At 44.1% G+C, this 27,035-nt stretch overlaps 2 protein-coding genes across 6 annotated transcripts in view; both read right to left on the reverse strand.

The window, feature by feature from the left end:
* Window positions 1-17,880, reverse strand: part of LOC139574035 (fibroblast growth factor receptor-like 1) — a 77,190-nt gene extending 59,310 nt beyond the window's left edge. For 2 of the 3 annotated variants that reach the window (XR_011674691.1, XM_071398159.1), the window contains exons 1-3: window positions 17,798-17,880; window positions 17,315-17,358; window positions 15,071-15,167 (exon numbers count right to left, since the gene is read on the reverse strand). Coding sequence is in view for 2 of the 3 variants with exons in the window: in XM_071398159.1 (XP_071254260.1) it covers window positions 15,071-15,167; window positions 17,315-17,358; window positions 17,798-17,822 (166 nt within the window). In the remaining variant the exon portion in view is untranslated. The remainder of the gene's footprint in view (window positions 1-15,070; window positions 15,168-17,314; window positions 17,359-17,797) is intronic. The other variant, XM_071398160.1, reaches the window with a different exon arrangement.
* An 836-nt stretch (window positions 17,881-18,716) lies between these two features.
* LOC139574036 (E3 ubiquitin-protein ligase RNF4-like) lies at window positions 18,717-21,760 on the reverse strand. Of its 3 annotated transcripts, none has more exons than XM_071398162.1 (8): window positions 21,632-21,760; window positions 20,722-20,854; window positions 20,452-20,602; window positions 20,296-20,372; window positions 20,130-20,142; window positions 19,866-19,989; window positions 19,605-19,656; window positions 18,717-19,482 (listed from the first exon to the last, which is right to left on the reverse strand). In XM_071398162.1, the coding sequence occupies exons 2-8, from the start codon at window positions 20,731-20,733 to the stop codon at window positions 19,333-19,335; spliced, it is 579 nt and encodes a 192-aa protein (XP_071254263.1). In that variant the 5' UTR covers window positions 20,734-20,854; window positions 21,632-21,760; the 3' UTR covers window positions 18,717-19,332. The 3 variants fall into 3 exon arrangements, with proteins under 3 accessions (XP_071254263.1, XP_071254265.1, XP_071254264.1); XM_071398164.1 differs by lacking the exon at window positions 21,632-21,760 and adding an exon at window positions 21,158-21,623; XM_071398163.1 differs by lacking the exon at window positions 21,632-21,760 and adding an exon at window positions 20,939-21,131.
* Window positions 21,761-27,035: the final 5,275 nt, after the last annotated feature.

A 27,035-nucleotide genomic window follows, 5' to 3' on the forward strand; every position in this document is an offset into this window, starting at 1 on the left:
AACTCCATTGTCCTAGTTCTGAGTAATGGCAGTGAGTTTACAGAGAACTGGAAGTAATCCAGCCCCCACAATTACCACTTGTTTTGTCCAAAATCTATTCATCTCTATTCATCTACAAACACACCTGTCTTTTTTTAGGGTTCACAAAACAGATTGCAAAATAAAGAAATGTTGCAATCAGACCTGGAACATGCACTGAAAAATCTGTGAAAAAAAGATTAACAGTTTCAGAAGCATTTTAAAAGAGCAACCAAAAAGCCAATATCCTGAGGTAGAGTTTAATGGATAGCATTCTTCCAAAAGGTTATTAAGTATTTTACTGGAACCCAGTCGAAGAAAATTTGGGCCTGAATGACAATTATCCAGACGTATTCGAAGGGAAAGGAGTGATAAAAAAACGACGTAAAATGTGCAGATAATTCCCAGGCCTGTGACCTGGGTATAATAGTGAGAGGAGCTGGAAAGCTGTGGCAGGAAGAGAGGCCACAACTACTATTACACTGCCACTATAGGGGCTTTATACAGTATTTCACAGGGGTTAGCTAAAAATGACCCTCCACGAGTATCAGCCCATCCCCCTCTCGATTTTACTGAGCTGGGAAGCAACTGAACAAACGAATTCCACCCCAACCAACCTTGACCATCGGCCTCTACCTATTAATTAATAGGGCAACAGGACTTCACAGGACCGGGGCCACAAAGAGTAACTGTGCCGTGAGTAGGCTACAAATAACCCAAGTATTCTGTCTCCCTAGCCTAGGCCTAGCATGCAAAAGCATATGGAATGTAGAGCAGTAGTAGTGTGCCTATATTCTGAGCAGAGCTCCCCACACACCAACACAGCCCCCCCCCCATATGATGAAGGATGAAAAACAGGAGGCTATAAATGATCAGTGGCTGTACTGCTTTCAACACAATGACATGGCTCCGCATACATAGTATTCTTTCTGGTTCCAGGTGTTTTTGCAGAATAAGTTTACATACAGTGCATTCGGAAAGTATTCAGACCCCTTGACTTTTTTCACATGTTCTTATGTTACAGCCTTTTTTCTAAAATTTATTAAATCGTTTTTTCCCTCATCAATCTACACACAATACCCCATAAGGACAAAGCAAAAACAGGTTCAGAAATTTTAGCAAATGTATAAAAAATAATAATAAAATGAAATATCACATTTACATAAGTATTCAGATCCTTTACTCAGTACTTATTTGAAGCACCTTTGGCAGCGAATACAGCCTCGAGTCTTCTTCGGTAGGACGCTACAAGCTTGGCACACCTTTATTTGTGGAGTTTCTCCTATTCTTCTCTGCAGATCCTCTCAAGCTCTGTCAGGTTGGAGGGGAGCATCGCTGCACAGCTATTTTCAAGTCTCTCCAGAGATGTTCGATCGGGTTCCAGTCCAGACTCTGGCTGGGCCACTCAAGGACATTCAGAAACTAGTCCTGAAGCCATTCCTGTGTTGTCTTGGCTGTGTGCTTTGGGTCGTTGTGCTGTTGGAAGGTGAACCTTCGACCCAGTCTGAGGTCCTGAGCGCTCTGGAGCAGGTTTTCAAGATTCTCTGTACTTTGCTCTGTTCATTTTCCCTCAATCCTGACTAGTCTCCCAGTCCCTGCCGCTGAAAAACATCCCCACGGCATGATTCTGCCAGTACCATGCTTCATCGTAGTGATGGTGCCAGCATTCCTCCATTCCACCAAGAGTTCAATCTTGGTTTCTTCAGACCAGAGAATCTTGTTTCTCATGTTCTGAGTTCTTTAGGGGCGGCAAGTAACCTAGTGGTTAGGGCGTTGGGCCAGTAACCGAAAGGTTGTTGGATCGAATCCCCGAGCTGACAAGGTAAACATCTGTAGTTCTGCCCCTGGACAAGGCAGTTAACCCACTGCTCCCCGGTAGGCCATCATTATAAATAAGAATTTGTTCTTAACTGACTTGACTAGCTAAATAAAGGTTAAAAAAATAATTATATATATAAACGTCCCTTTTTCAGGACCCTGTCTTTCAAAGATAATAAAAATCAAAGATAATAAAATTCATAAAAAGCCATATAACTTTAAACACTTCACAATGAAGATCTGTAAACACTGTTTCCCATGCTTGTTCAATGAACCATAAACAATTAATTAACATGCACCTGTGGAACGGTCGTTAAGATACTAACAGCTTACAGACTTGGCAATTAAGGTCAAAGTTAGGAAAACTTAGGACACTAAAGAGGCCTTTCTACTGACTGAAAAACACCAAAAGAAAGATGTTCAGGGTCCCTGCTCATCTGCGTAAATGTGCCTTGGGCATGCTGCAAGGAGGTATGAGGACTGCCGATGTGGCCAGGGCAATAAATTGCAATGTCCGTACTGTGAGGCGCCTAAGACAGGGAGACAGGACAGACAGGTGTTCGTCCTCACAATGTCAGACCACGTGTAACAACACCTGCCAAGGATTGGTACATCCGAACATCACACCTGCGGGACAGATACAGGATGGCAACAACAACTGCCCGAGTTACACCAGGAACGCACATTCCCTCCATCAGTGCTCAGACTGTCCGCAATATGCTGAGAGAGGCTGGACAGAGGGCTTGTAGGCCTGTTGTAAGGAAGGTCCTCACCAGACATCACCGGCAACAACGTCGCCTATGGGCACAAACCCACCATGGCTGGACCAGACAGGACTGGCAAAAAGTGCTCTTCACTGACGAGTCGTGGTTTTGTCTCACCAGGGATGATGGTCGGATTCGCGTTTATCGTCGAAGGAATGAGCGTTACACCGAGGCCTGTACTCTGGAGCTGGATCGATTTGGAGATGGAGGGTCCGTCATGGTCTGGGGCGTTGTGTTACAGCATCATCGGACTGAGCTTGTTCTCATTGCAGGCAATCTCAACGCTGTGCGTTACAGGGAAGACATCCTCCTCCCTCATGTGGTACCCTTCCTGCAGGCTCATCCTGACATCACCCTCTTGCATGACAATGCCACCAGCCATACTGCTCGTTCCGTGTGTGATTTCCTGCAAGACAGGAATGTCAGTGTTCTGCCATGGCCAGCGAAGAGCCCGGATCTCAATCCTATTGAGCACGTCTGGGACCTGTTGGATCGGAGGGTGAGGGCTAGGGCGATTCCCCAGAGAAATGTCTGGGAACTTGCAGGTGCCTTGGTGGAAGAGTGGGGTAACATCTCACAGCAAGAACTGGCAAATCTGGTGCAGTCCATGAGGAGGAGATGCACTGCAGCACTTAATGCAGCTGGTGGCCACACCAGATACTGACAGTTACTTTTGATTTTGACCCCACCTTTGTTCAGGGACACATTATTCCATTTCTGTTAGTCATGTCTGTGGAACTTGCTCAGTTTATGTCTCGGTTGTTGAATCTTGTTATGGTCATACAAATATTTACTCACTCCAATTGGGATGTCATGTGCCTTTTACTGAGGAGTGGCTTCCGTCTGGCCACTACCATGAAGGCCTGATTAGTGGAGTGCTGCAGAGATAGTTGTCGTTCTGGAAGGTTCTCCGATCTCCACAGAGGAAATCTAGAGCTCTGTCATATTGACCATCGGGTTCTTGGTCACCTCCCTGACCAAAGCCCTTCTCCCCCGATTGCTCAGTTTGGCCGTGCTGCCAGCTCTAGGAAGAGTCTTAGTGGTTCTAAACTTCTTCCATTTAAGAATGATGGAGGCCACTGTGTTCTTGGGGACCTTCAATGCTGCAGAAATGTTTTGGTACCCTTCCCCAGATCTGTGCCTCGACACAATCCTGTCTCGGAGCTCTACAGGCAATTTGTTCGACCTCATGTCTTGGTTTTTGCTCGGACATACACTGTCAAACAGTGGGACCTTACATAGACAGATGTGTGCCTTTCCAAATCCTGTCCAATCAATTGAATTGACCACAGGTGGACTCCAATCAAATTGTAGAAACATCTCAAGGATGATCAATGGAAACAGGATGCACCTGAGCTCAATTTCTAGTCTCATAGCAAAGGCTCTGAATACTTATGTAAATAAGGTATCTGTTTTTTATTTTTAATACATTTGCAAAAATGTCTAAAAACCTGTTTTGACTTTGTTATTTATTATGGGATATTGTGTGTAGATTGATGAGGAACAAATATAATTTAATCCATTTTAGAATAAGGCAGTAACATAACAAAATGTGGAAAAAGGGAACAGGGTGTGAATACTTTCCGAATGCACTGTACATGCTACTGAATCACTGCAACAGTGAAAAAAACAAAGATACCTGCCATAATGAAAGTGTTATTGAGTGTCTGAAACTGGGTGGTGGGGGCGGGGGGTGTCCTTCTCCAAAGACAGAGGCTTGATATCAGGGATGTTAACGTATAACAGCAGCTGCCTCCAGAGGCCTGATAGTGGCTTGGGTTGAGCCCGCTGGATCCCACTTCCCCTGGGGCTTATCTGAGAGGCACATGGCTCTCCCGGCTCTGCCCCCACTCCTGATAGGCCAGTAGACTACACCAGCACCTGCCATGGACCTCTCCAGCAATCAAAGGTCAATATTGATTTAGGCATAGACTATTAGACTAGAGCAGCCATACTTTTCCCACCATAAAAACTGCGCAAACAACAGTTATTAATAAATTCATAAATCTTACCAGGTATCTTCATCCAAATAGATTTGAGCGATATGGATTTTACATTAGAGGTAGAATATTGCAAATGGTTGTGTTTTCATATGTATGCCATTAATGTTCGTTGAAATGTATGTTTGTAAATGTTAAGTTGTCTATTGTTTTTATCTATGAATGTTTTTGTATTGTCAAAAAAGCAAATTCAATCTTTTTAAAAAAGCAACACACACCAAAAATGACTTCAATTAAAATGCACAATAAAATACATGTCGTAATTGGTACAATGGAGATGTGTTTCCTCTTCACTCTCTCCCACGTGTCCTCCTCCTCCACTGGTTGGAGGAGTCAAGCATTCCTTCCCCCTGCAACTCCACCCTCTGATCTCCCCCACATCTTACCACCTCACACCCATATGTACCCCAGACCCCTGCCTCCCTCCCACATTCCACACACCGAGTCTCAGCCATGACTAACTCAATTTGTTCTGCGCAGGTCTCTGTTCGAAAAGGTATCATCTAAAACCACAGTCAATTGAGTGCAGGGTCAACCTGGCCCTGACACACTGAGGCTAACTGTTCCTCAGGGAAACACAAAAATGATGTGTGTCTACAGACGGAGGCAAGCACTGAGACGCATCTCCCTTTCTCATCTCGCACTCACTGACATCTTAATGAGGTGTACATACAAACTATGAAGTGCAGCAGTCAGCTCAAATCTACATAGAAAGCATTGACAACATGTAATTTAGAAGAAAATAGGTTAAGACAGAGAAGTGATGTACACAATATGATCCCATTAACATTTTGAATAGTCAAGCTCCAGATATGAGATGACGGCATTACTTGGCGCACACCGCACAAACGATGCTGTCCTTGGAGTGTGACTGTGTGTTGCGGGCCAGTGTGGATTGGCACCACTATACATGAATGCCGGGGCCCACAAAGTGTCCATTAGCAGCCCCAGACACTCACAGTGCAGATGGCAAAATATGAGGATTTTATTTTGTTAATAGAGGACTTCAACTGAATTCAATGCTGAAAATGAGAGAAAGGAAGATGGAGGAAATGGGTAGGACATCAAATGTGCAGAGTTTGAATACCCATGTGGAGGATTTGCTTACGTCTTTCATTTCATGCTGAAGAGAAACACACGTTTCTCAGGCACATTCAAATCCTATTGAGGAAGACTGGGGGAGGCAATAGATTGCGCTGTTCTAAACTTAAAGACAAACTAACTGTGAGAACAACACTGTGAGACAGTGACACCTCCAGTAGACAAAGGATTCCAAAACTGGGGGGGGAAAAAAGAGAGCCACACCTTTTCATAGTGAGCCATGGTCATATCACATGGTCATTTAATCAGGCCTGATCCACCATGGGGCTGGGGGTGAGATTTAAGAGGCAGCAACAGATGAAGAATCCAACAGGTGTAGGCCTAGACACTCCAGACAGACACCGTAAAGTTCCTCCACTAAATTCTGTTCCTGGACCAGTCAGGTGGTTCAGATTTCCTGTCTGGAGCCAATGGGTTTGGCTGGGTCTGTGTCCCAACTACCTGATTGAAAAGGCCACAACACTGCAGCTAGTAGCAAAAGTTCCTCAAATTCCCAACTTTTAAACCACCCCCACAACTCTCACAATCCTTACACATTCCGACTGCAGTGTGGAGTCCACCCCAACAGCTGGCGTAATGAACAAGCCGTGTGTGTGTGTGTGCTATGCCTCTGTTTCTCTGCCTGCGGGCAACCGCAATCCGTGTGGCTACGGGCAAAAACACCACAGAACTATTGTCAGTCCACTCTTCTGGTGCTGCCCAACAGCTTACCATCACAAAGCCAAACAGAACTCCGCAAAATAATAATGAAAGACAATCTCTGATGAGAGTGACGTATATCCTGATTTAATGACTTCACCGGAGAAAACAACCTGGGCTTATGGGGAGGCTCTGTGAAGTCATTCAGACATACATCAGACATGGCCTCTCAGTCATTTAGTGTCTTTATCATCTCTGTTATGTTTAGTTTTTTTAGGATATACAGCTAACCTTTCACCTCAGCACCAAAATAAATGCCTGTGAAGGCTGATGGTTCAGGATGTTCAGGAAGACAGCACAGGGGGCACTGGGTCGGTCCCACACTTCAAACAAACCAGCGGCAGGCAGCGAAGAGTGAGAGCAACTGACTCAATCTATGGGTGTGTCACAAATAGAACCCTATTCTAGGGAATGGACACACACATCAATGGACACTTTTTCAAATCTCTGATCTGGGACCGCCAGCCGCTCCATGTAAATGAACTATTCCAGAGCAAGCACACCTGATTCAAATAATTATCAATCCCTTGATAAAGTGAATTAGGTTAGCTAGTTTAGGGCTACAACAAAATTGTGAAACATCTGGGGGTCCAAGAGGAGAGGTTTGAAAACCACTGGTGTAGAGGACACACAATATGTCTGCCATCCATCAATCACATTAATGCTCTGTTTGTTTAGGTCCCAGAATGGCATCTCTCCCTCTCAGCTGGGGGAGCCCGCTCCTCTCTGTCTCTCTGACATATGACACACACACAGCTGCTCAGGGGCACAGGCCCCAACACAAACTGACACGCAAAATACAAAAGAAAACAAGGAGAGCAGTCTCCAGTCCAGGGACTGCTTTTCAACATCTCATTTGTAATGTGACCAGGAGAACAGCTGGGAAGGAAGGAAGTACATGCTTACATCTATACATACATATCTGAAAAATAGGGGGATGAATGATCGCAGAGAGAAAAAAAGCAGAACCTGCAGGAGTACTGATGTGTTATTGTAAGCCCCTCTGGTAAGAGGTCAGGTATGCGCACTCCCTGATCCAATCTGGGGCCTTTCCCTGGTCCTCTCCGTTGCCCTCTGACCACTCCAGCACTAACCAAACAAAGGCTCCAGGCCCCCCAACAATAAGCCATTATGTCACCAGCACAACACAATGCATTGTTCGGTCCGTGAAAGTATCTGTGTCTGTCTATGCTGTGGCTATTTCAGGCTGGAAAGACACTGCTCACTCGCTCGGTCGGTCGGTCAGTCGGTCGGTTAGTCAGTCAGTCAGTCGGTCAGTGAGTGAGTGTGGCACAATTCCAATATATTCACAAATTAAGAGCCACATTTTTTTTTTTAGATGTAACACTGCATTAGTTTCAGTGGTTGATGTTTTTGCAACATTGATTGGCCCAGAGGTTGGCTAGCCAAGTGGAAGTCATGTCAGACAAGACTGGAGGATTACAGGGAGGACTGAGGAAAATAATAGGCCAGTTGTATTGTAAAGTGTCACGATCGTCTTGCTGAGAGAGAGAGTGGACCAAGGCGCAGCGTGTGCAAAATACATTCTCTTTTATTTTTAGAGAAAAGGAAAAAAACACGCAACGAACACTTTAACAAACTGAAACCAAAACAACAAACGATCGTGAAGCTAAAGACGTAAGTGCACACACAAGCTACAAACGTACAACATAGACAATTACCCACATTAACCTAGTGCCTATGGCTGTCTTAAATATGGCTCCCAATCAGAGACAATTAATGACATCTGTCTCTGATTGAGAACCATTCAGGCAACCATAGACACAGCTAGACACCTACACTAAACACAAACCCATCTACTGTACTTAACCCCCTAAACCATACAACCACCCTAGACAATACAAAAACACATACATTCCCCATGTCACACCCTGACCTAACTAAAATAATAAAGGAAACAAAGAATACTAAGGCCAGGGCGTGACAGTACCCCCCCCCCAAAGGTGCGGACTCCGGCCGCAGAACCTGAAACAGAGGTGGAGGGTCCGGGGTGGCCCCCATCATGGCGGCGGCTCGGGCGCGGGACGAGGACCCCACTCCACCATTGTCAATACCCGCTTTGGTGGCGCCTCTGGAGCGGCGACCCTTGTAGCAAGTCCCGGACTGAAGACCATCCCAGAGGGCGCCACCGGACGGATGGGTAGCTCCGGACTGAGGGGTAGCTCCGGACTGAGGGGTAGCTCCGGACTGAGGGGTAGCTCCGGACTGAGGGGTAGCTCCGGACTGAGGGGTAGCTCCGGACTGAGGGGTAGCTCCGGACTGGAGGGCAGCTCATGACTGGAGGGCAGCTCATGGCTGGAGGGCAGCACATGACTGAAGGGCAGCACATGACTGGAAGGCAGCTCCGGACTGAGGGACGGCAGCTCCGGACTGAGGGACGGCAGCTCCGGACTGAGAGACGGCAGCTCATGGCTGGCTGACGGATCTGGCTGCTCATGGCTGGCTGACGGATCTGGCTGCTCATGGCTGGCTGACGGATCTGGCTGCTCATGGCTAGCTGACGGATCTGGCTGCTCATGGCTAGCTGACGGATCTGGCTGCTCATGTCTGGCTGCTCTGGCTGACTGGCGGCTCTGGCAGATCCTGGCTGACTGGCGGCTCTGGCAGATCCTGGCTGACTGGCGGCTCTGGCAGATCCTGGCTGACTGGCGGCTCTGGCAGATCCTGGCTGACTGGCGGCTCTGGCAGATCCTGGCTGACTGGCGGCTCTGGAAGATCCTGGCTGATTGGCGGCTCTGGAAGATCCTGGCTGATTGGCGGCTCTGGAAGATCCTGGCTGATTGGCGGCTCTGGAAGATCCTGGCTGATTGGCGGCTCTGGAAGATCCTGGCTGATTGGCGGCTCTGGAAGATCCTGGCTGATTGGCGGCTCTGGAGGATCCTGGCTGACTGGCGGCTCTAGCGGCTCCTGACTGACGAACGGCTCTGACGGCTCGGGACAGATGGGCGGCTCTAATGGCTCGGGGCAGACGGATGGCTCAGATGGCGCTGGGCAGACGGATGGCTCAGATGGCGCTGGGCAGACGGATGGCTCAGATGGCGCTGGGCAGACGGATGGCTCAGATGGCGCTGGGCAGACGGATGGCTCAGATGGCGCTGGGCAGACGGATGGCTCAGATGGCGCTGGGCAGACGGCAGACTCTGGCCAGCTGAGGCGCACTGTAGGCCTGGTGCGTGGTACCGGAACTGGAGGTACCGGGCTAAGTACACGCACCTTCAGGCTAGTGCAGGGAGAAGGAACAGGGCATACTGGACCCTGGATACGCACATTAGACCTAGTGCGTGGTGCCGGCACTGGTGGTACCGGGCTGAATACGCGCATCTCAGGGCTAGTGCGGGGAGCAGCAACAGGACGCACAGGACTCTGGGAACAGGAGGCTTGGTGCGTGGCGTAGGCACAGGTGGTAATGGGCTGGAGACACGCACCACAGGGCTAGTGCGTGGAGGAGGAACAGGGCTCTGGAGACGCACTGGAAGCCTGGTGCGTGGTGTAGGCACTGGTGGTACTGGGCTGGGGCGGGGAGGTGGCGCCGGAAACACCGGACCGTGCAGGCGTACTGGCTCCCTTGAGCACTGAGCCTGCCCAACCTTACCTGGTTGTATGCTCCCCGTCGCCCGACCAGTGCGGGGAGGTGGAATAACCCGCACCGGGCTATGTAGGCGAACCGGGGACACCATGCGTAAGGCTGGTGCCATGTAAGCCGGCCCGAGGAGACGCACTGGTGGCCAGATGCGTTGGGCCGGCTTCATGACATCCGGCTCAATCCTCAATCTAGCCCTACCAGTGCGGGGAGGTGGAATAACCCGCACCGGGCTATGAACACGTACAGGAGACACCATGCGCTCTACTGCGTAACACGGTGTCTGTCCGTACTCTCGCTCTCCACGGTAAGTACAGGGAGTATGCGCAGGTCTCCTACCTGACTTCGCCACACTCCCTTTCAGACCCCCCCCCCAAGAAATTTTTGGGTTGTACTCACGGGCTTCCAGCCTTGCTTCCGTGCTGCCTCCTCATATCGCCTCCTCTCGGCTTTAGCTGCCTCCAGCTCTTCACGAGGGAGGCGATATTCTCCCGGTTGTGCCCAAGGTCCCTTTCCATCTAATATCTCCTCCCATGTCCATGAATCCTGTGTAGGTGGGTCCTGTTGCTGTTTCACGATCGTCTTGCTGAGAGAGAGTGGACCAAGGCGCAGCGTGTGCAAAATACATTCTCTTTTATTTTTAGAGAAAAGGAAAAAAACACGCAACGAACACTTTAACAAACTGAAACCAAAACAACAAACGATCGTGAAGCTAAAGACGTAAGTGCACACACAAGCTACAAATGTACAACATAGACAATTACCCACATTAACCTAGTGCCTATGGCTGTCTTAAATATGGCTCCCAATCAGAGACAATTAATGACATCTGTCTCTGATTGAGAACCATTCAGGCAACCATAGACACCGCTAGACACCTACACTAAACACAAACCCATCTACTGTACTTAACCCCCTAAACCATACAACCACCCTAGACAATACAAAAACACATACATTCCCCATGTCACACCCTGACCTAACTAAAATAATAAAGGAAACAAAGAATACTAAGGCCAGGGCGGGACATAAAGGCTATGTGTGTGTACACTAAAGCTGGGATGATAAACCGAAAATGATTGACACCGGCCAAACCGACCACTTATTGTGGACATTTTGCTGATATTGTTCTTTACGATATATAACCTATAGGGCCCTACTAGAGAAATGTGAGGTTTTAAATAAAATAAGTTCGCTAATATGGGTGATTGTTAATGGGACAATTGAAAGCTACAACATTCAAATTAGTAGTAGTAGTTTTAAGGGTAATATATAAAATGTAAAAAAGTGGTACACATTGTTATAAACTTATTGTTCAATTTAGCATTATAGTGATAAATTGTAATATGGATTTTTGTCCATCTCGCTCTTTTTTTTATCGTACTCTCAGCACAGTTAATATTTGTGACCTCAGTCCTGTGAAGTCATGTTGCCTTAGCAATTACCAGGTGGAGGCTGATGGTAAAGGTTGAATGGGGTGAAATGGTGAGATAATTTACTTCAGACTTTGTTCAGTTGCTTTCAGGCTCAGTAAAATGCCTCCCCTCTCTCTGCTGTCCTGCTCATTAAAATGCCTCTTATTTCTCTTGCTCTGTGTGTGTGTGCTTGTGTGTTGTGAGCTCTCCTCAGAATATAGGCACACTACTCCACATTCCATGCGCCTCTGCATGCTACGTAGGTCTCTCACTCACACACACAACACCTATCCCATCAACCTACCCGTGAGGTGTCTTGATGGACACATTAAAACCAAACACCAGGGGTGCTAAGCTAACTTTATCTGAGCTCCCATTTAATGGGACAATTCAGTTATTTTTGAAACCAGCCTGTATTTACTAATAACCACATCATCAACATGCTGTTCCCAGTCTTAAATCAATGTACTAATACAGCTTCATTACTAAGGAATATGATTAGCAGCCCAATGCTAATGAGAAGGGGTGAGAGAAAGATGGTGTCTGTGTAAACACCATTTGGCAATCTAATAACCACTTTATGGCCTGTAGTCTGACAGCAGCCTTTCTCTATGGATCCATCCTCCTCATTGAGATGAATTTGGAGCCAATCTCTCATTCCTTACTCACACTCAGCTATGTTTGTCACGTCTGGAAAACGGTTTATGTGTGAGATTTGCCTGATGGTTTTGTGCCTTACATTTTGTTTGCACCATTATTTGTAAATTACTACATTGCAATATTTTCATTTTATGACACGTCTCAATATACACACTTTATGATCATTGTTAATAGCATTGCCTTTTACCTAGACATATGCATTGATCCCTATTCAAACATTAACTACTGTTTGTTTAAACCCACACCGCAGGCTCTGTCGATATTCTCAAATTTACTACAGAGCTATGAAGGATTGTGAAGTGACAAAAGGCTACACAATGGGTCAGCTATGTTTCTCCAACACTCTACATTAACTTCACACATTTCCTCTGGCTTAGACCTAGCCATAAAATGCTGCAGTGTGAGGAGGAGAGAGAGAGATTATTTTTGTATTTTTTATTATTTAACCTTTAACTATGCAAGTTAGTTAAGAAGAAATTCTTATTTACAATGACGGCCTACCCCGGCCAAACCAAGACGATGCTGGGCCAATTTTGCGCCGCCCTATGGGACTCCCAATCATGGCCGGATGTGACACAGCCTGGATTCGAACCAGGGACTGTAGTGACGCCTCTTGCACTGAGATGCAGTGCCTTAGACTGCTGTGCGACTCGGGAGCCCAAGGATGGAAGGAGGGAGAGATTGAGGGAGAGAAAGAGCAGACTCTACAAATGTGCTGCTACTACTCATCTCAGTTTCTATTGACTTTTAGAAGGCTCAGACGAATACAAGAAAGTTAGATAGGTGTATGTGTTTAGAGCATCAGCCCATTTTGTTGTTTGCTCTATGAAGACGTGTCCAGATGCTCAATCATGAATCTTGGAAGGCTGCCTCTCACTGACACACCAGCATGTAGCTGCAGGGTGGTCCTAGTTTGTACAGTGCACAGCATGCCCCTACAAACCCAACAGTTCCACCTCCAATAGCCCCCACACGTCCATATGGCTGCCTGCCGCCTTTGTTTAAATGCAATGCTGTAGTATTTAGTCTACCTTTGCTGCACCAAGATCCTGTGCTTATAGCTGGGTCCCACCGCATCTTGCCTCCAGTGTGGATGGAGTTTTAAATGTACTTAGTTTAATAATGTGCGTCATAAGGAGTCAAATGAGTGATACCTAAATGAATGCAGTTGTATTTCATTTGTGATCATAATTTTTAAAAATTGCGTTATGTCAACCATCCCATGACTTCGTTGTTTTCCCCATTAGTCGGGCTCCCGAGTGCAACAGCGGTCTAAGGCACTGTATCTCAGTGCCAGAGGCGTCACTACAGACCCTGGTTCGATTCCTGGCTGTATCACAACCGGCCGTGATTGGGAGTCGCATAGGGCAGCGCACAATTGGCCCAGCGTCGTCCGGGTTAGGGTTTGGCCGGGGTAGGCCGTCATTGTAAATAAGAATTTGTTCTTAACTGACTTGCTTAGTTAAATATAAAGGTTAAATTAAAAAAATTAAATAAAAGTTAACACAGACATTAATGCCCACATTTATGCATGAATACTCTCTCTCAGGCATGCACCAAAGAGAGTAAAATCCTCACCTTTCAGCTGCTCAGACTCAGACCCAGAATCATTGCATAAGCATATACGGTTCACATGCCTCTCTGGCAGCCGGACCCAAACTGTGCTTCCGCTAGCAGCGGAAAATATTTGTCATCTGACGTGATGTTCTGCATTCCCCGTGCAACAAGGACACACCAGGAACAGCAAACTTGGTCAGTAGGGGAGCGCTCAAATGGGGTTGGGGGATCATTTTTTGCCACGTTCCATATCATAGCAATCAACCTGGACTCTTCCTCTAGAAAAAAAATCCTTAAAAAAAAGTATTAATTGACCTGTAGTTTTGAATGTCCATTCCTTTTCTTCTCCAACAAGTTCACATATGAAGGTATCAAACTCAGGTCACAAAATATCGATATAATGTCAGGAAATGTTTTCCATGAGGAGAAGTGTGTTGATGTGGACTCAACCTTTTCTACTGTATGTTGAGTAGTCGTTGTTGAGCCACCACAGTACGTCAAAATCACAGTGCTTGGAAAAATAGAGCGCAACGTATCTGACATTCAATTGGAAAATAATCTCTGATTCTGTCTCAGTACCTCTGAGGTATTTTGTTTTCAACACAACCACCCTGCTTTTCACTGTCTTATCAAACGTGTCATATCAGACTTTATAAAAATGGTAAAACGTTCCTTGCTCTGATATCCGCATGCCATCATGATAGAGAAACGTTTAGTCTGTCTCTCCCTCTGTCTACCCAATAAGGCGCTAACTAGGCTAAGCTAGTGAGTAAACCCCTCCGATATCATCACCAGGAAGATATGTTGTCTCTTCTACTTTTTAGCCCACAGCACTCCTTGCCGTGTTGCTCCATTCATGGTCGGAAACGCTGTGGCATTGCACAGCAAACAAACATAATTGCCTAATCTAATCACATTGCTCTCTATGGGTCTCTATTTACTTTTGCCTAAGCGTCTCCATGACGGCTCGACTGTGTGATTGTGAATGCTGCATTGTTCAGGCTAGGGCTCTCACCGATCCAATCTGCCTGGGCGCCGTGTGTTTGGGTCCCCCCATGCCCCTTCGCTTTCCCCAGACAGGCAGGCCAGAGCTGACGACCAGTGGCATGTTGAGTCTAGGTTTGACAGCTCAGATTGTGCAGCAGGAGGGTTAGGACTACACTCTATCAGCATGCCTCACTTGACACTTGCACACCAAGTATCCCAAAGGTTACTGTCCCAAAGTCTGTGTGATCTAGGCAAGGTCCGTTAGAAAACGGAAGATAGGCCCTTAGCCTGAATGGACTATACCACCAACTTGGAGTTACACAACCACAATTGTGTACAGCTTGTAGTAGATATCATTCATTGTGGTGAGGCACTTTTTGAAGATGGTTGCCTACAGATCCACTAAAACGCTCAGTTATTATTGTTCATTACTACTACGTTACTACTCACCCCGTGCACAGTCCGACAACAGGATTATCTCACAAATGAGCAGGCAAATGCATAAAAGTCCCATTCTTTCTGGATGGAAGGCTTCAACACTTGAAATCTTAGAGAAAGAAAAAAGTAAATTCACAGTGAGGAGAGGTGCAAGAACACATTGTTATTATCCATATCACATCTTAAGCTACTGTATATTATGCTTTACAACCAAATTATATTTCTCACAGAAGTTTCTTTTGGAAGTGGCATAGTCAAGGCATTGAGGAAATATAACAGAATTACAGTCGAAACTAGTAACAATAAAATAAGTTGTTAATCTTTTAACAGACCGAAAAACACAAGACGTCTGTCCCCATCACTATAAAATTAGTTTCCGGAAAAGCAACATAGGCTTTTTATTCATGAACTTCAATTAAATGAGTAGCTTTTCATTTGTCCATATGTCCCTATGTTTCTGGTTAGAGGAGTTATTCTTTCTGCCAGTTTGCACAACAAACAAGTAATTTGAAATCCAAAATGAAAATCCTTTAGAGTTTTCCATTTAATCTTTGATCAAATACATAACAACATAACAAGCGTTTAATTGACTGTTAAATCATCAGCTATTGGGGAACTACACCTATCCTCCTCTCATTGTCTTAGAATGGGTTACATACTACATGATCAAAAGTATGTGGAGATCTTCTCGTCGAACATCTCATGGGCATTGATATGGAGTTGGTCCCCCCTTTGCTGCTATAACAGGCTCCACTCTTCTGGGGAGGCTTTCCACTAGATGTTAGAACATTGCTGAGGAGACTTGCTTCCATTCAGCCACAAGAGCATTAGTGAGGTCAGGCACTGATGTTGGGCGATGATGTTGGGCAATTAGGCCTGCCTTGCAGTCGGCGTTCCATTTCATCGCAAAGGTTTTCAATGGGGTTGAGGTCAGGGCTCTGTGCAGGCCAGTCAAGTTCTTCCACACCGATCTCGACAAACCATTTCTGTATGAACCTCGTTCTGTGCATGGAGGCATCGTCATGCAGAAAAAGGAAAGGGCCTCCCCAAACTGTTGGAAGCACAAAATCGTCTAGAATGTCATTGTGTGCTGTAGCGTTAATATTTCCCTTCACTGGAACTAAGGAGCCTGAATCATGAAAAACAGCCCAAAAACATTATTTATTCTCCACCAAATTTTACAGTTGGCACTACGCATTCGGGCAGGTAGCGTTCTCCAAACCCAGATTTGTCCGTCGAACTGCCAGATGGCAAAGCGTGATTCATCACTCCAGAGAACGTGTTTCCACTGTAGGCGAGCTTTACACCACTCCAGCCGACACATGGCATTGCGCATGGTGATCTTAGGCTTGTGTGCGACTGTTTGGCCATGGAAACTCATTTCATGAAGCTCCCAACGAACAGTTCTTGTGCTGACGTTGCTTCCAGAAGCAGTTTGGAACTCGGTAGTGAGTGTTGCAACCGAGGACAGCCGATTTGTACGCGCTACGCACTTCAGCCCTCGTTGGTTCCATTCTGTCGACTTGTGGCCTACCACTTCACGGCTGAGCTGTTGTTGCCCCTAGACGTTTCCACTTCACAATAACAGCACAACACAGTTGACCGGGGCAGCTCTAGCAGTGCCGAAATTTGACTTGTTGGAAAGGTGGCATCCTATGACAGTGCCACGTTGAAAGTCAATGAACTCTTCAGTAAGGCCATTCTACTGCCAATGTTTGTCTATGAAGATAGCATGGATGTGTGCTCGTGTTTTATACGTGTCAGTAACACATGTGGCTGAAATAGCCAAATCCACTAATTTGACGGGATGTCCACATACTTTTGTATATATAGTGTAGATGCTGTTGTATAGGCTACAGCTAATCTACCTGCTTATTAAACATGTTAGAAAGCAAAGACTCAAGTCCCATCCACTCTCATGCACACATAGATCCATGAATGCTGAATCAGTGGAATTAAAACATTCTACACTCAGATGTGGACTACAAATAATAGCTTTGTAAGGTAATATAGCAGAACTATAATTAACACAATATTGATTTATGCAATACAGTTGTGTACTATTCTATTAGTAATACATAAGTAATAATCTGTAGTATAAATTGAAAGTTAAAAAGTATTCCAATTGGCTACGTATGTATTTTTTATTACAGGTCTACAACAAACCTGCATCCTTCTAAAATCAGCTGCTTATAAATAATCGCATTGTGATCTGGGCCAATAACACTTTGATATTAATACAAGTTAGGGACTTACCTGAAACGTCCAGCAGCAATGATTTGTCTTGAATCGGTTTCCCACTAATGACAAGTTTATCATGATTACATTGTCATTACATTCGCATCAATAAAGGTGATTTAATCCACATAATTAACATATCAATATCCACTAAAAGTTGAACACTAAAAGTTGAACTGCACGCACTTTCGCTCAAAGTATTCTTGGCTCAGTTACTGGATACAATGTTACCCTCTAAGAAAAATAACACTATAAAACCTTAATGTCAAACATGCAGCTAAAATATGGCTAGTTTTATTTAAATTGACGGTCATCACATCACGCTCGTGCGAGACCCAACACACCGGACCGAGCGTGCGTCAAAACTAAATAAAAGCCCTGTGCTCGCGTTACAGTTAACTCCTACCATTATCCATTTTGGAAGAGAAGCAGTTGTCTCTTTTTTAATCCCAAATACCATTTACATCTAAATAATTTACTGCAATAATTGAGCTAACATACCTTGCCATCCAGGAATCGACCGCATTAGTGGGAACTGCGGTCCGTCCGACCTCGGAATTTTTGCCCAATCACAGAGTAGCCCAAGTAGCTATTCAACACAGTTCAAGAATTAACTCTTTCGCTTAGGGCAGTTCTGCTATTAACATCATGGACTACGTCATAATAATTAAACAAAAATATAATATTCATAATAATAAAACACAAATTAAATGTACTGAATGCATTATGTAATTCCAAAGTAATAACACTGAGTTGGTAAATTGAACTTCTATTTTCATTATGTAATATGACACACTGATTATTTATTAAAATAGTATGGTTTGGGTGTTATAAATACACACTGCGCCAACATTAGGAAATAGGTCAACAACATAAAAGAAAATTGTCATTTGAAGAAAATTAGATATATGAGAAAGGGACAGTTGTTCATACTCAGATTAAGCCTAGTCCTGGACTAAAACACACTCCATGTAAAATCTCCATAGATAATTTAGTCCTGGACTAGGTTTATTCTGGGTCCAAGAAATAAACCCTGTGTTTGGTAATATGTTAATCAAGTAACACACCCCTTGCAATGAGGATGGAGAAGAAACTGTATTATCATTGATCATTATTGGACAACAGACCATGCATGCGCAAGAAGATACTGCCCCTTAGTGGACATTTGAGGGGATGCGTGTCACAACGGAGTCAGCCAAGTTACATGTAGTTCAGAATATAAAATAATTCAAAGTTTACAAATGAAATTCAATGTAAAAGTCAGTGAAAACATGTAATTAAAAAAAAAGCTATTTAGCAAGTCGGCATGAGGGCTCGACAATGCAATGTCCTACGTTTGGACTTGTCTCTTCTCAGTCTCTGTCACTCTGGCTGTGAGAATAAACTATCTGGGTCAGGTGAGCAAAACATGTAACAAACCTTTACAATCATAAATGTGTTTTATTGAAGCTTACAGATTAGGCGCACCTTAACTTGTCATTCAACCATATATACAAAACATACAACAATATTTACAATGGTGATGACCAAATTCAAGCAACACCCATCATTCAGACATCCACCTACTCAGCAGCAATAAAAATCGACATTTCTACTTTCGAGTTGAGTTCTCATTGCAATTGAGTGCCAGTCACGTGTGATTGCTACCAATACAACATCACATGTGGCTTCTTAAGAGCAAAAAATAAATGATTCTGAGCTTAGTTCTTTTCTTGGTTGTGGTTACTGGGGATGCAGCTTTAGAATGATATGTTCACTATGAAATGAATGGAGAGCAGTAGGAAAATCAGTGGAAGAAAATTGCAAAAATCTAAGTGAATGTGTGCTGGCATAAGAGTACGTCCCTATGCTCCTGCTTCTTTCATTGCAGAAGAAAGACAAAAGCATCGGTCAGATTTACATACACATGATGTGTATGTAAATGTAAAAATTATTCTTAAGTCCAGTAGGGGGAAGTGAGATGAGAAGGTATGATTAAAAGTCTTGCAGGTTTGGCGAGGTTGAAACCAATGGGTGAGTCTTATGGGTGTTTGATGTCAGATGTATATGGGGTGGCATTGCTTCTGGGTCAGTTTCTTTCTACAGGTTGGGCAAGTGTGGGATCTCAACAGTGAGTCGCGGAGGCAGTGACTGCAGAACAGGTGACCACATTTTGTGGAGACTACTAGTCTCCCACTTTCAATGATCTAGAGGAAGAAGAGAAAGAGCTCCATCTTAGTTGAAGGGACAACTTCACATTCTGGTAGCTACACAGCAATTACAGTTTGACATAGTCACCTTCACACACGTTGAATTATGCTTCGCTTACCTCAGCATAGGCGTCCATACACACTGGGCAGCTGACTGTCCCTGGAGTAGACCTATGGAGGACAAGAGACCATCAGGGTCTACCATAACTCAATGTCTTGATTTCAGTGGTCACATGGCAAATATTATGAGTGGATAAATCGATGGATGAGGATGACGTTGCTTTAATGTGCTTCAATTTTCAAATAAAATTGATTTAAAAAAAGTTTGATATGTCATCTGAAGAGATTATCATAGCCAGAGGGGTTGAGGGGCTTAGTACCTGGCTCTACTGCTGGCCTGTAGAGAGGACAGGAGGTCGGCACTGAGGCCTCCATTAGTATCCTCCTCCTCATCACTGCTCAGTACGTAACTCTCACTGTCAGCTTCACGTCTGCCATGAGGCCCTGAGATAGACACAAGCAGATAGACAAACTCACAGAAAAAGACATGCTTGACATAGTAATAAATGCTTACTTTATTAGAGGACCAAAACATATTTTAATCTAAATATAATTGTTGCGATTGAGGAAAAGCAATGAATTACCTTCATCGACAACCTGGTTTCCCCATTCGCAATCACGCAGTGGTGGAAAAGAAACAAATGTCAACATGTCAGTCTTTACAACAGTGACAAAAGCATATTCTTATAAATACATTAAAAACAGTTATATGTATACATCATTATTTGCATAAAGAAAGCTCAAACTCACCACCACAGAATCATTGTTGGTCAAGTCAACCACAGTCAACTCAGAACCTTCACATGTCAAGTCCACCACCTCCTCACCTGCACAGCCAATAGACGGGTTAGAATTTCCATAATCAACCAAAATGACAAAGAAAAGCATAAAGCCATTGCTACCCACTAGTAGTCCTGCTGCTCTCCAGCACATCAATGGCCTCTGGGACTGCTGCTGATGCTGCAGCAGGAGGTCGCACACTGGTTGTGGTGACTCTGCTACTCTTGGCCGTGCGTCTGGAACTTGAGGGGACTCCAGTCCTTCTTTTCCTCTGTGTCTGTGACAACAAAGCACTACTTCTTAGAAACCAGACACCTTTGCTAAATGTCTGTGAAAATTTAACTGAAGGTGTTGGAGGGTTATCACGTGGCCCTGGGTGCACATGTGAGGACTTACTGTACTGCTCATGTTGCGATAGGGAAGATGTGAGTGAAATCAAAAATGGTCAAATGTTACGTAGTAGTACACACTGAAAAATCTACATCCGTTCCAACTGATTCCAAAGTTCTTGGACCAATTTAACAATAATCTGGTGAGAGAAAAATAAACCAATTAAGTTACATAAAAAGCCTTCACACATCTGATAAACAACAAACCATTGGCCATAACTAACCTTTATGAACACAACACAGCAGCTGAAGAACACAAACAATAGTCTATCGTTAACAGTATTCTGAGATCCACTCCCTAACCACAAAGTCAAAGCACAGTGTTGTTGACAACTTGTAACATATTAGCTTGTAAAATTAATAAAATCTGCAACCCCTCTCTGTGTTCATCTGCTTAACGTAACGGGAATTTTTTTTATTTAGCTAGTAAGCTGGCAACTAACCTTTAGTTGCTGTAATCACAAAACTGCTCGTCAGCTACAATAACGTCAGTTAGCTAATATTAGCTGGGTCTGAGCTGGGAAGCTCATCAAGCGTTGGTTTATCACGACAAAATGGAAATTAACACGGTGTATTAAGCATGACATGTACCTAACCAACTAGCTAATGTATCTGGCAATAAAATTAATAAACACAATGGCGAATCAAAACATGAGCTAGCTAGAATTAGTATTTGAGCTAGTTAGCTAACAAAGCAAAGACAACTAGCTAGCTAGCAACCAACAAAGGTAGCTAATTTAGCTAGCAATGCTAACACGCTCTACGCAAGCTCTAGCTCCTGGTTTACAAACGGGATCAGCTTTACTTTTACATAACATCAACAACACAATTCAACATTTGTATAAGGGACTGGTGATAGATGAATAAACTGATAAATAATCTAGTTTTAAAACTAAGGGTGGTTAACAGCAGCCTACCTCTTCAATCACTTCTTCTATGGTGCTTCTTGATGAGATTTAAAGGCCGTTGGCATCCAATAAATGTTGCATTACTGCCACCTACTAGACTGGAGTATAACTCTACAAAAAAAGAAAATACAACAAATACCCTACCATCTAACATTACACTCACAAAAAATAAAAAAATAATTACCATACTCCACTATTAAAATGTATTTAGTACTACTTCAGGCCAACAGCCTGGAAGGATGGGACACCACCACTTAACACACCCTGTAACTCTTCAAATCAAATCAAATCAAATCAAATCAAATTTTATTTGTCACATGCACATGGTTAGCAGATGTTAATGCGAGTGTAGCGAAATGCTTGTGCTTCTAGTTCCGACAATGCAGTAATAACCAACAAGTAATCTAACCTAACAATTCCACAACTACTACCTTATACACACAAGTGTAAAGGGATAAAGAATATGTACATAAAGATATATGAATGAGTGATGGTACAGAACGGCATAGGCAAGATGCAGTAGATGGTATAGAGTACAGTATATACATATGAGATGAGTAATGTAGGGTATGTAAACATAAAGTGGCATAGTTTAAAGTGGCTAGTGATACATGTATTACATAAAGATGGCAAGATGCAGTAGATGATATAGAGTACAGTATATACATATACATATGAGATGAGTAATGTAGGGTATGTAAACATTATATTAAGTGGCATTGTTTAAAGTGGCTAGAGGTACATTTTTACATAATTTCCATTGTAGGGGTGGGACATCTTCTGATGTCAAGTCTCGCACACCCAAATACTTCTCTACAGCTGCCACCACAACCTCTATTTTCTGCAAGTTTATAACCATTACTATAAATGCCAAAAATGAAATCTTACTGAAACATATATACCTTGTTGGTGGATCCCTATGTACTGTTACAGATCGTCTACTCTCACCACTTCTCTCAGGATCCCTCCCCCTTGACCCATCTTCCTCTACTTTCTTCACTGCCTCAGCATATGACAACTTCTGCACTACTCTAACCCTGGAAAGCTCAACCTGCCTCTCTCATACATGACATTTCTGATCCCCAGCACCCCTACAATTAACACAAACCACTACTTTCCCCAATGCTACACATTCCTTTGTCTCATGCTCTTCTGCACACCTAGGAGCCTCCCTCCTACACACTGCTGCCACATGCCCATAAGCTTGACACCTGTAACAATGTAATGTAGTTGGCATAAAAGCTTGTACAGGATAACTTATATATCCTAACATCACTTTGTCGGGCAAAGACAACATCAAAACTCAAAAGAACAGACAACGACCATGTTTCTCCACTCACGCCACCCTGTTTGCGTCGCAGCAAACGACGAGCATCACAAACACCGGGAATCTTCCCCTTCAGTTGGTCAGCTTTCACATTTACTACTACTCCAGTATTCACTCCTTTCAATGGCACCCTTTTCTTGAGAGCAAAACAATTCACATTGCTTTCCCCCATTCGTTTAACATGGAGTGCTTGCTCCCTCTGACCAGCAGAAACATATAATTATCACAATACCACATCTGGATACCCTCACCGATTCAACAGCACCCAACTCTGTTTTCACCCACCCTGAAACTTCAAATGGATCAGCCAAAAGGCAAGGGTCCACTTTTTCCAAAAACTTCACTCCTACTGTCAGAGACTCATCTTTATCCTGACCCTCGGTAAAAGCCTCGGGCTCCGAGAACTTCAACACGCCTATCACCTCCAATACTTCGCCCTCAATCACTTCCATTTCTCCTTCTGTCTTCAACTCTTTCTGCTTACACTTTCTACCATTCTTCTTTAACAAACCATCTCCTTTTCCCCACCATTTATAACTGACTCAAGCTCACCCTCTTCCTCCCTCTCTCTCGCAGACCTCCTCCGCCTCTCCTTTTCCCTCCATTCTTCCTCTGTATAACTCTCCTTATGATAATACTGCACTTCTCCTGACATACATCTTTTTCTTGCCTTCTCAAGGGACGCCATTTAACCGGCTGTCACAATCCCCGTACAATCAGCACAAACCCCTCGGGATGTAGCGCTCAACAGTGCATCCCACTTGTAAAGCAGCTGCTTCGTCTTGATGTTCTTCTTAATCTGACCTCTTCGATGGTACATTGGAGATCGCACAATTTAATGTGCATCCCGCCACCTACTGTGCGGGAATGGAAACAGGATTCCCAAAAATGGAACAAAATTACCCAAAATAAATGAATAAAACTAAATCAAACAACTTTCTGTTAAAACAGATCTGATCCCTACACAGGCTCAAGGGGAACCTGGGAGGGAGGGTCTCCGGGCACTAGTACAACTTTGCAAGTCTTCAGATGTAAAATCCTTAAGTCCCAAAAACTTTTCTGCCGCAGCCACAAAAATGTCCAGTTTCTTAGACTTCGAGACTTGTGCCGTACAGTTTATAATGGTGGTAATGAACGCCACAAAATCCACCTTTTTAACACGCAGGGTGTCTTTTGATATCTTCACTAGAATCACTTGCTTTCTCAATTATTTTACTCTCCTCCGCATAGGAGATTTGATTGACCAACAGACTTTCTTACTTTTCTCCATTCACCCAGTGGGTCAGATGCCAGGCACCAGCCACATCAGGAATTTTCACCAGGTATTCAACCTGAACATCCATTGTCACTCCTGAGATGACTCCTTTGACGGGTGCTCTACTACGAAGTCAAAACACAAAACTTCTGTTGTCCGGATTCGTTTGAGGCTCACTGCAATCTTCCTCTGTTCTTCAGATGTACAATTAAATCAAAATAAGACCACTCCTGGTCACTCTGACAGACTCCACTTTCCCAAGCGCATACTTCAGAATTTTTGACACCTCAAACGGGTTTCCCACATATGCATCCTTACTCAACAAACACATCCCAACAAGAAGCGATTCATTATCATTCATACACGTATCCTCCACTCCAATTTTTTTTTAAATGCCTTTTTGTTCCAGTTTCCGCTACTACTGTTGTCTATTCAGAACATTAGTTTTCATCAACTTTGCTCGACACGCTTCTTGATTCGAACTCAGCATCCACTTCCGCCATCAGTTTCCGTTCTGAACATTTGTCGTCACCAACTTTGCTTGATGCGCTGCTTGACTCGAACTCAGCATCCACTTCTGCCATCCATTCAACATTTTGTTTGAGGGACTGGTCATAGACGTATCAACTGATAAATAATATAGTTTTAAAACTAAGGGTAGTTAGCAGCATACCTTCTCAATCACTTTTTGAAGCACAGCTTCTTCTGTCCTTTGGGATTGGGTTGGCAGATCACAGCCAACTTTTAAGGTGCATATGTGACAGATTAAAGGAAATACTAATAGCCTGTTATACATTAAAAAGTATTAGTAAATTCATAGTATGTGAGGATCTTAAAACATCTAAGGTTAAGAAGATCATGCATTCAGTATTAGTTGATAGATTGATAACATTTATATAATTCTGTTAAAATCCGTCAAGCATACAAAGGGTACGAATTGTGAGAGGAATGTGTAAACGTTATGTTGATTACTTTATGTTGTCGTGGATAAAAGTGTTAATCTGTGATCTACTAAATGCTCTTAATCTATGAGCCTGAGATCGATTGCTCTGGTCTCCACTCAAGTTCACAGAGAATTCGCGGTCTTTTTCTCATTGCACTAAACGTTCAATGAGTAAACATTCCGTATCACTATCGTGATTCTTTCTACCCTTTTTCAGGTACATTATTGATGATTAAAAAGAGTAATTTAAATGTAATAACTTGATAACATGTCAAGAGTGTTTAAGGTTTGTTTAGTAACATGTTGAGGAAGTTGGTTGGGTTTGCAGAGAGTAATGTGAGCCGTGCTCGGTTGCAGCTAGCTTCGTACTGCTAGGTACTGCTACGTAGCTGCCATTTTATGTCGATTGTGAATGAACGTGTGCGCTGTTGGTAAGATGTTTTGCGGCGTTATTTGTGTGGTTGTTTTTCAAACACTTTGTTGCCTGTTGATGAATTGTGTTATGGTTTACTGAGTTAAAGCTTTGCTTGACAGTTATATTGAAAACAGTATTTGTTTCAGTGATGTACAGTGTATCCTGTTATGATTTGAATAAGCCTTGTACCCTACAAAACCTATCGTTCCTGTAGATCTGTTGTTCTGTAAAATGTGTTATTTATGTACAATGATTGCACTAAACGTTCAATGAGTAAACATTCCGTATCACTATCGTGATTCTTTCTACCCTTTTTCAGGGGTGTAACACATACACCGCCACCAACTGTACTGGAGTGTGAGGCCAGTCACGGCCTACCTAAATTAAATTCTCTTCACTAGTCCTGTTCCTCCAAGAAAGTGAAATAGAGCCCTAGACACCACTTCCCACTACACCACCCAAACCCCAACCCTTTCACACAATCTCTCCCTATCTACGTCATACAGTTCACAAAATATCAACACATTCTCCACCATTTTCCTCCACTATACACTCATCACACAGACCTGTTTCATGTCTCCCTATCATCCACATGTGCCATTCAAACCTGTGTGCCCAAACCGTAGTCTACTCCACACAACTTCCTCTCTCATACATCCCATACTCCCCACCTCTTCCTTTACTGACCAGTACATGCAAAAAAATTGTCTCCCCTTATTACTAGCATCCCATTCCATTTGCCAAAGACCAAGCCCTTTTGCCCGGATCAAGGACTTGACTTCCCTACGGCCCAGCGGGACCTCAGTAAAATACCCCCTCTCTCCTCACAGCACTCTTAGCCACCACATTGGCCTTCTCATTACCCACAACCCGATGGGCGGGAACCCAGTAAAAGCTTACTACCACTCCCATCCTCTCCAATTCCATCATCTCCACAAACAAGTCTCCCCTATCTGACCTGCCCATCTTCACACTACCCAACACTGCAGGCAAATCAGAGCAGCTCACCACTCTGAGTGGTTTCACCTCCTCCAACCATCTCAAACCTATCATGGCCATCAACTCAGCCACACTAACTGATGCAGAATTAGTTAACCGCTTACATATTCTAACATTGAAATATGGGATATACACCCCTGCCCCCACCCTACTACTGACTGGGTCCTTTGAACCATCTGTATATATCCTTAAAAACAAATTAAACCAATTATCTATATATCTCTCCAAACACCATTCTCACGTCTTCACCCCATTCTCTCCTGCCCTCAATCATGTCCACATCTACAAAACAGCCACAGAGGAAAGTTCCCCAATGCAATTGCCGGCCCCATCTCTCTCTCCCCCAGTCCATATTCTACCACCTTCTGCCCAATTGTCCACCCGTACGCCTTCTGCTTTCCCACCCCTCACTCCCTGCATTCCCCAGTTGCCGTGACCACAGGATGTCCTTCTGAACACCCTTTCAACCTCGCC

Source organism: Salvelinus alpinus, chromosome 4, assembly GCF_045679555.1.
Source record: "Salvelinus alpinus chromosome 4, SLU_Salpinus.1, whole genome shotgun sequence".
Classification (NCBI taxonomy): Eukaryota; Metazoa; Chordata; class Actinopteri; order Salmoniformes; family Salmonidae; genus Salvelinus; species Salvelinus alpinus.

Excerpts from the sequence above, each read along its gene's own strand:
- LOC139574036 (XM_071398162.1), bottom strand. Across the intron at positions 20,373-20,451 it reads GGAGAGCAGCAGGACTACTA|GTGAGGAGGTGGTGGACTTG; the intron begins GTGGGTAGCAAT and ends TTGGCTGTGCAG. Across the intron at positions 19,483-19,604 it reads GTATGGACGCCTATGCTGAG|ATCATTGAAAGTGGGAGACT; the intron begins GTAAGCGAAGCA and ends TTCTTCCTCTAG.